Here is a 10,304-nt window from a genome sequence, read left to right on the forward strand (position 1 = left end):
AGGTTACTAGCACACTATCTAAAATGATTTGGTGAATTAACACATTAGCAAAAGAATTGAGTTAAAATGAAACCTGACAAAAATTTAATATTGTATTTAAATTTGTTAAAAAAATAAAATATTATTAAATATTATGATTTTAAACTACAACATCAATTAAATTTTATAATTTAAAACTACAATATCAATTAAATTCCGGTCTCAACTATTTCATAAAAATCTAACAACAAAATTCTCCTGGATCTAAATCCAACAAGAAGGGTTCTTATGATATTTATCATTGAATAACATAATATATCTAATTTTAATATTTATTTAGTTTATTAATCTTACATTAAATTTAGTTAATGGTTTTGTAAAGGAAGAAATCTTTCAATTTTCATAAAATTTCAGCATAGTTTTTCTTATTTAAGAGCTCTATCCAAAATTTTATCTAATTTAAAAATAAATGCAAATAACCATAATAATTAAACACAATAAATTCTCATATTTTATAATCACAAGTTGCCTCAGACTTATTACTCAAAATACAAATCTTAATTATTTTCACTTATCACATTTATGAATTATAGTTCTATTATATATGATACTATTGTTTACATCAAGAATAATAATGCCACCATAATAACATAACATAAAGATGTTATGTGATATTCTATATATAAAAAAAATCCTGATTCCAATCAATTAAATATAATTTTAATTAAATTGCAGTAACTCGATTTTAATTTTTAAAATTTATAGCAAATTCAAAAACAATTCTCAAAATTTAATATATTGCATAATTCATCAAAATTAAACATGATTCATGATATTAAATCTAATTAATATTTTCATGATAAATTGTATTAAATTAAACATAAATCCATAGCAAAATCAAAACAATTCAAAGAAAATAGGGAATGCCAGATTGAAAAAAGTATCATACAGAGGATACTCATATTTTTATGATATTTAGAAAAGAATATCGGACGAAATTGGCTTTCAAAATGGAGAATGTTGGATTTAAGAGCATCGAGATAAACATATTAGAATTCATGTGGTGTTCAAAAATAGAAATATGATTGATTGATTTCCAAAATAAAGGTGTCGGAGTAATGAGTATCTATTTGTGGAAATTATAAATTATTAATAGTAAGGGGAACACCAAACTTTGTAGAATTTTAATTAGAAAATTTTGTTTGATAAATACCCGGCCAATTTGTTATGTTAAGAAATATAATTTTTAGAAAGAATTTTTAACTATTCGACAATGAGATATGATCACTGGACTAAAAATATGTCATTGAATAGACTGTCAATTAATTTGGTTAGAATTGCAAGTTTAATTATTTCTTATAAAATATAAAGATCATTGATAATATTAATAATAAATAAATTATTATGTTGATTATTATATGCTTGGTAAATATAATGGCAAACAATTAAATTCTACAGCGTGTCACGCACGATGCTAAGGGGCATCCCACCATAAAACCATCATAAATTTGCATGATCTCAAGGCTCATCTCAAAATTTTGTGATGAACTTGATTTTATGAAATTCTTTTGCTAAACAATTTTAAAAAACTAAACTTCATTTTTTATTTCAGAAGACAATTTTATATTTGTTCAAAACAACATTTGGCATCCTATTTATTAAAATGGGATAGAAGATGAATTTAAAAAATAATTAAATTAATTAATTTTGTGATGAAAACTTGATTTTGTGAAATTCTTTTGCTAAACAATTTTGAAAAAATAAACTTTCTTTTTTATTTAAGAAGATAATTTGATGTTTTCTTAAAACAACATTTGGTATCCTATTCATTAGAATGGGATGGAAAATGAATTTAAAAAATAATTAATTAAATCAATTTTGTGATGAACTTGATTTTGTGAAATTCTTTTGCTAAACAATTTTGAAAAAATAAACTTCCTTTTTTATTTAAGAAGATAATTTGATATTTTCTTAAAACAACATTTGGTATCCTTATTCATTAGAATGGGATGGGAAATGAATTTAAAAAATAATTAAATCAATCAATTTTGTGATGAACTTGATTTTGTGAAATTCTTTTGCTAAACAATTTTTAAAAAATAAACTTTATTTTTTATTTCAGAAGACAATTTGATATTTGTTCAAAACAACATTTGGCATCCTATTTATTAAAATGGGATAGAAGATGAATTTAAAAAATAATTAAATCAATTAATTTTGTGGTGAAAACTTGATTTTGTGAAATTCTTTTGCTAAACAATTTTGAAAAAATAAACTTTCTTTTTTATTTAAGAAGATAATTTGATGTTTTCTTAAAACAACATTTGGTATCCTATTCATTAGAATGGGATGGAAAATGAATTTAAAAAATAATTAATTAAATCAATTTTGTGATGAACTTGATTTTGTGAAATTCTTTACTAAACAATTTTTAAAAAATAATTTTTTTTTTAATTTTAGAAGACAATTTGATATTTGTTCAAAATAACACTTGGCATTCTATTCATTAGAATGAGATAGAAAATTAATTTAAAAAATATAATTAAATCAATCAATTTTTTATACAGTGATCAACTAAGTGAAAAAGACAAAATAAAAAATCTTTAGCTCATATACACCATGTCTCTCCAGCTATTTTTTAGCATTATGGATAATGACGTGTAATGGATTTGATAGTCATAAACTTGAAAAACAAAATTCTTTGTAAGCCTAAAATACTAGACGTGGTTCAAATTTGTTATTCTTAATCGTTTGTGCTTGAAATAATAAAAGGTCATCTTTTTTATTCCTTTCATGTTCAAAAACAAATATATCCATTATAGTTCTCTTTGAACCTGAAAAGGTTTTTCTTCATGAAAACCTTAACTAAGATCACACCATCAAATTGATTTTATGAAATTATTTTGCTAAATAATTTTGAAAAATTAAACTTGTTTTTAAATTTCAAAAAATAATTTGATGTTTACTCAAAATAACGTTTGGCATTTTATTCATTGGAATGGGATGTAAAATAATTAACAAATTAATTAAATTAATCAATTCTCTTTAAGGTGATCAACTAAGCCAAAGAGACAAGATCAGAAATCTTTAACTCCTATATACCATGTCTTTTGAGCTATTTTTTACATTACAAATGATGTATGTAATGGATTTAATAGTTATAAACTAGCAAATCAAGTTATTTGCAAGTCCAAAACACTAGAGGAGATTCAAATTTATTGTTCTTAATTATTTGCGTTTGAAATAATAAAAGTTTATCTTTATTATCCTTTTTACTTTCAAAAATGAATAAGTCCTTTTTAATCATGAATACCCTAACGAAGATCACATCCCATATTGAGAGCAAATAAAGAATCAAAAATTAAAAGAATATTTTGATAAATCAAAAAATACAAATGAGCTCAAGAAAATAAAAAATTAAGAGTGCATGCTCAAGTCAAAAATAAAATCAAAATGTAAAGTCAAAATTCATTAAGGGTGCCCCAATAAAATAAAAAAAAAAACAAACAAGTAAGAAAATACAACAAATAAAGACTAAAAGATAAAGCAAGTCAAACAACTAATAGTGATTCTAAATCTATAAAATCCTAAAATATTTTTTTAGTTTGTAAATCATTTACATACCTATAAAAATCTTTTTTAATCAAGTAAGCAAGTAACCTGGAACTCTTAAAATACAAATTTTTTTATAAAAATTATAATATTATAAATAATTTACTTATTATTATTTATGTTAATAAAAAAAATTGTTTATTGTTTAAAATGATTATGCCCTTGAAAAACACCTTGGCGGAGTCCAAACAATCTCAATCAAGAAGTCAAGGGCCAAATCCAATGAGTTATTTTCCATGTTATTGCTCAAATTTTAATGGGAGGCTGCCATTAGTTAGTTAGCGACGAACAGCGAGAACATTGTATAATTGTAGTTTCATTTATTAGAACTTGCTAAAGAGGCAAGAACAATACCCTCCATCAAGAAATCTTTCCACGTCTCCCACTAGAAAGGATATAAATAATAATTTAACTACATTGAAAAACAGTGCATTTTTATCTTTTTACAGCAGCGACCATCGATGTGCACCCCATGAAAAAAGTTGACTTTAGGGTTATCATTACAGAAATCTAGATGTCAACATTGGATGGAAAATACCTCATCAAGATTCCAAGCAACTGAGTTGGTGACTCGGTCTTTCCATGTCAACGGACAACAGGGGAAATGGGAAGAAAAGCCAAAGGTTGACTGGGTAACCACAAAACCAGTGCATGCCAGAAGGCACCTTACTGTCCAGGAAATAGATAGACCTTTTCCCTATAATAATAATAAAGAGAAACAAACGCCACATGGTGGTGGAGGCCCATCTGGACGACTGGATGTGGTTAATTAGAACCACCTTTTACGCCCGAAGTGGTGGTGGTGGTGGTGGGTGTAAATGCGGCCATGCCATTGAAATGTGGCTTCACTTGAAATTTTCTGATAGCCGAAAGGAAAGGTTCCCTTCTCCACGTTTCGGCAGCTGGCAGCACCACTACGATTATAGTAATAGTTTTCAGTGTGCGGAGGAGACTCCAGTATGAAGAAAAGACACAGTTTTCATGGTTTCCTGGGCAGCACCAGTAGTAGTTTTTGCCATTTCTTGTGAGTGACAAATGATCTGGTACGACACTAAAAGAAAAGAATGCTGAATTGATTCTTGGATACTCTGAAACGGTGGTCACTTCAGGGTATTTCTTCAACATAAAGCAGACAATTGCGTTTATTATAAACTAGATTAGGGGGGGAAATCATATTTAAATCTATTTGTTTTATCAAATAATTCAATATTAACTTAATAAAAAAAAATTATAAAAAAAAAACTATAAGAGAAAACTTCAACTTAAAAAATTGCAAAAAAAGAAAAAACTATAAGAGAAAACTTCAACTTAAAAAAGGGAGGAAAAAAAATCAAGTAAACCTCCTAAACCATGGTTAATTTTAATAATTTTTAACTTGTTAAATTTTAAACCCGAGTTTAATTAAAAAGTTTAATTGTCAACCAATTTAATTTTAAATGATGCAAACGTTAAAAAATATTAATTAAAAAACTTGCAAAAATAATAAAAAGAATGATAATAAAATTTGAGAGAAAAACACCTAAAAATGATGACATTTTAAGAAAAATTAAAATAATCCCAAACAAAACAAATAACTATTAAAAGAATAAGCACCAAATTTAAAAGATTAAAAAGATTATATATTATTTATAAATTAAAAGGTGGTAGGGTGAAATTAAAAAGAATTATAGAGAGCTAACCCAATAGAAATAAATCTAAAAAATAAGAAAAAAAAAAGCTAGGAAAAAGAGATAAAAAAGACCATGCAAACCTGGGAAAACTTTCTAAATCTAATCTAATCTCTAAAAATTATAACATGTGAAATCCTAGACCTAAATTCAATCAAGAAACCTAACTCTCAACAAATCTAATTTTGAAGGATGAAATCACGAAAAAATATTAAAAAAAAATTAAAAAAAACGACTCTTAACAAATCTAATTTTGAAGGACGAAATCACGAAAAAATATTAAAAAATTTTTTTAAAAAAAAACAACAACAAAAAGAAAAAGACAATAACAAAATATTAATATAAATAAACTAAATTCTCAACCAATTTAACTTTAAAGGATGAGATTGGTTAAAAAAAATTTAAAAAAAATACTTGTAAAAGCAATAAAAAATAATGAGGATGAAATTTGATAGAAAAAACTCAATGAGGATACAATTTTTTTAAAAAATGTCAAATAAAAAATAATGTCAAACAGTAATTAAAAGAATAAGATAAATTTTTTAAAAATGCCAAATAAAATAAACAGTAATTAAAAGAATAAGATAAATTTTTAATGATTTTACAAAAACAACATGTGGGAAAAAATTGAAAAATATCTATAAAAGCCAAGTAAATCCAAGCAAATATCCCAAACCTGATCAAATTTTAAAAAGTCACAACCCGTGAAACCCTAATTCAGATCCAATCAAAAAATTTATTATTAGTCAATTTAAAAATATTAATTTTAAAAACTTGTTAAAGCAAAAAAAATAAAAATAAAAATAATAGGGAATAAATTTGATAGGAGGAAAACAAAAGAGGATAAAATCATAAAATAAAATCATTATGACTTAAAATAAAAAAACAATAGGCAATCAAAACAAAATGGATTAAATTTGATAAGAAGAAAAGTGAAGGAGAGTGAAATCATGAAACAAAATCAATTCCAAAACTAATTCTAAAAAAAATAGTAATAAAAAAAATAAGAACCAAAACCAATAAATTATCCATTATTAAAAAAAAAACTTTATAGTTAAAAAGAAAATAAACTAAATCTAAAGGACCAATAAATTAAAGTGTTATTCTTAAATATTTAAGGGATTGATATAAAAATCTAGATAGAAAAAAAAAAAGAATCTAGAAACATATATTGCCTCATCAAGTTAAATGGAAGAATCTTGAAACATATATTGCCTCATCAAGTTAAATGTGCCAAAACTTTTTAAAAATTCACCCTTGAAAATGGTGTTTAGTTATCAAACATCTCATAGCCCGAATAAGAACTTGTTTTTTAATTACCTTTAATAAATTTAATTTACATCATTGTTATTGAGTATTCTCTGAACTTATAGCAAAATCAATATAAAATAACAATTGAGTATTCTCTGAACTTATAGCAAAATCAATATAAAATAACAAAAAAACTTGGGTGAGTTTTATTGGTTGTTTTAAGAGCATGAAAATAATTATATTATTTTTAAAAAATATATAAAAATGTCCCAAGTAGTAGATGTTAAATTATTTTATTCTAGTTATAAATTAGCAATTTTACTATATAAAATAGAACAAAATTATCAATCTAACTCCATACAAGTTTTTTTTTAAAAAAAAAACAATTGTATCAGGATAAAAAAACCACTATACCCTTAATATTTAATATTTAGTTCAAATTTTTTTTGCCTCAGAGTGATATCGTAATTACATTTTTCTATTATACCCTTAATATTTAGTTCAAAATTTTTTTGCTTCAGAGTGATATCGTAATTACATTTTTCTACTGAGTAGAAACTGAGTCTTAAGCTATAGTAAAATCTCTTTCACCTTTAGTTTTTTTTTTTTTTTAAATGCCTGCATAAATATTAATGTGAGATCAAAAAAAAAAATGCCTGCATAAATATTAATGTGAGATCAAAATACATTTGAATGATTATGAATCAGTTTCCCTTGCTTCACAGTTTGCACCATTGCAAACCTTTAATGATCACGAACCTTTAATGGTCATGATCCTGATGATGATCACGAACATTTGGTGGTACTTCAGCAAATATATTTTTGAACAAAAACTGAGCATAAACTTGCTCATGTCCTGCCACAGGTCCAATGATGTCCAGAATCGAATCCGCATTATCGATTTCAATGTTGTCTAAGCATTCTCCATAACCATCAAAATAAGATCAATCATGGGCCAAAATACCAAAAATATGATGTCCAAAGCTTTCAAGCGAGAGTTTAAAAACAGGTAATAAAGTTTACATGAACAAGTGCAAGACCACCAGGGGGTAATGCATAACATAGTTTAGCAATGAAAACAGTACTGGACCAGTAATAGGATTATGAAGCCATGACTGAATGCCGTTTGTGCCCAAGAAATGCTTCACGAAGTTCTTTATACCCACTCCTATAATGCTCCAGAGAGAAGCATAGTTGTCGAATTGCCGCCCTTTTCTCCTCAGCCACAGCTGAAAGCTCAACTCTCTGCCCGTCCACCTCCTTCTCCAGGTCCGCTACTTTCAATCTTAACTCGTCAACTAGCTTCCGTGAAATTTGAGACCCAGCAATCAATCTTTCACGTTCAGAATGCATCTGTTGCAGATGCCCCTCCATTTGCCTTATTTGATTGTCTCGAGAATTCACATCTGCAATGAGTGTGTTTACTTTAGCACTCATCCCATCTTTCTCAGCCACAAGCATATCGTATTTAGACTCGAGGCTGTCAACTTTTTTGTTCAGAACTTCCACATGCCCACCTCTGTCAATTAGTTCCACCTTCAAATGACTGATCTCCCCTTGCAAAGCAATCTCCTGGGCATCATGCCAATTTTTCATTTGTATTTTCTCAGCCTCACATTGCCTCAATTTATCCTCCATGAATTTTCCTTGTAAATCCCATTCTCTCAGTTTTACCTCCAACATGTTCTGTTTCTCGGACAGGTCAAGTATCTCAGATTGCAGGTGTGCCTTCTCCGCAGAGAGATTTTCCTGTGCATCTTTTAATGTCTTGATTTCATGATCATGATCAGATAGATCACTTTTGTAGCATGTGATCCTCTCCTGCAAATCTAGAACGCGCCTCCTCTCTGTATTGAGTTTGGCATTCAGCATTGTTATTTCTTCTTCAGCCACCTTAAGCTGACCTGGCAATTCATCTGTACCCTCAGCTACTTTCTTTTGCAGCTCCAATACCCTTTTTCTTTCCACTTGAAGATCATCCTCCTTCATCTGGATGTCTTTGAGTGCCAATTCAAGCTGAGCTTGCAGAGTCCCTGAAAGTCCCCTGAAAAACACACTCTTCTCAAGCTCGATTTTCAACCTGGTAACCTCATCTTCTGATAGCTGGAGTTTTACCTTTGTAAGCCTCAGCTCTTCTTCATAGCCGATTATTCTACCCAGTAGTTCTTCATAATTTCTATTTTCCTCTCCATTCAGCATGCTATCTCTATTCTCTTCTTCATGCATCCGGAGCGTCTCTTCCATACTTGAGAGCTCAGTCCCCATAACAATAATCTTCTTGTGTGATTCACTACGATGAGTGTTCATTGGGAGGCTATAGTAGGCATTCCCAGAAGAATTGAAAGATTCTGATTCAGAATCTGATGATAATGATGATGAAAATGAGAATGATTCAGATCCTTCCTTTAATGAAAGATCAGAACTAGCACCATGGGAGCTGACAGAAGGGGCTCGGTTACTAGCCTTGTGAAAACCCAGCTTCTGATCGGGAGTCAGCAGAGGAGGGTCATGGCCATGGCCTGATTCAGGATTGTCAGCACCCTGCACATCGAACTCTGATGGTATGCTATTGGATAATTCAGCCGTCACATACTCATAGCACTCAGCCAATGATTGTTGCATGCCGTTGAATTCCTTAATTTTTGAAATCAAATCTGGCCTGGTCTGCCTACACATTTCAGCCTTCTTTGCAAGAGATACACCATCTTCTTCAATCAGTTTCAGCATTTGTTTGACACTCCGCTCCATCTCTGTCATCAACATCTTTACCATTAAAATAGTTGAATCAAGAACATACTGGATGATCAAGGAACATAATAGGCTCATAAGCAATTGAAACAGGTTAGTGCACTTCAATATAAGGCTCCATTGTGATTTATGTAATGCAGTTGCACTCACAGAAATGCCGAATCTCATACAAGTTCTATAAAAAGGTTGATAAGAAAGATGGTTCTGAATCGGCCACTTAAAGCACGAGAGAGCTAAAAAAACAGTCACGATTGGGAAGAAAAAAGACGTTGCCAATCAAAATTGAAAACAACAAAGATATAATCAGACCAATAAAAAGAATTGAACTTCAAATTAATTAAAAGAATAATAATTCAAACTCTAGAGTAAATTAGGTCTAGGTTATTTTTCAGAGTTGGAAATAAGAAGAAAAACCAAACATGCTGTGGAAGATCAATTGAACTACAACAAGAAGTTGCAAGTTGTTTTTTTCATTTTTACTGAAAGGGCAAACAATTAGGTCCTCCATTTCTCTCTACCATTACTCTTCACTCCAACCAATGCTTTATCACTTTCAAAGCTCATCCTAGACTGGCTGGACATAACACTAACCAAGTCAAAAGCAGGCTGATCTGTAATCTTGCTAACAAGAAACAGAGTACCTGAACTACAATGTGCGAAACACACCCTCCACCAACTGATACTGATCTCTCCAAAGCAAATGAAAGAGGCCTTTCAGGTGTTTCTTGGCCATCAAACTCAAACAGTGATGTCAAAAAAACTACTCTTAAGACAGCAAGAAAACATGCGGCAAAGCCTTGCCACTAAGTTCAGTCCAGAAGTTGATATAGGGTTGTCGGTTTTAACCTTTTCTAAATAAAAAAAAAAACAAATTCCTGTTTTAAAATTCAGATAAAACAGAAATCGGAAACCGTAAATGATCTCGAAATCATGCTTTGAATAACATCAATAAATAAGTTAAGTTCATCCATGAATTCAAGGTATCGTTGCAAGCATCTCTTACAGAGAATATATATATATATATATATATATATATATATATATATA

At 28.9% G+C, this 10,304-nt stretch overlaps 1 protein-coding gene across 2 annotated transcripts in view; it reads right to left on the reverse strand.

Moving 5' to 3' along the window:
- Positions 1–7,408: 7,408 nt before the first annotated feature.
- Positions 7,409–10,304, reverse strand: part of LOC105107423 (desmoplakin) — a 4,817-nt gene continuing 1,921 nt past the window's right edge. The window contains exon 2 of one of the 2 annotated variants that reach the window (XM_011001344.1): positions 7,409–9,259. In XM_011001344.1, the coding sequence (XP_010999646.1) occupies positions 7,611–9,257 (1,647 nt within the window). In that variant the 5' untranslated portion in view covers positions 9,258–9,259 and the 3' untranslated portion in view covers positions 7,409–7,610. Of the gene's footprint in view, positions 9,273–10,304 lie in introns of both variants that reach the window. The other variant, XM_011001345.1, reaches the window with a different exon arrangement.

The sequence above is a fragment of the Populus euphratica genome, unplaced genomic scaffold (genome assembly GCF_000495115.2).
Source record: "Populus euphratica unplaced genomic scaffold, PopEup_1.0 scaffold160.1, whole genome shotgun sequence".
NCBI classification, from domain to species: domain Eukaryota; kingdom Viridiplantae; phylum Streptophyta; class Magnoliopsida; order Malpighiales; family Salicaceae; genus Populus; species Populus euphratica.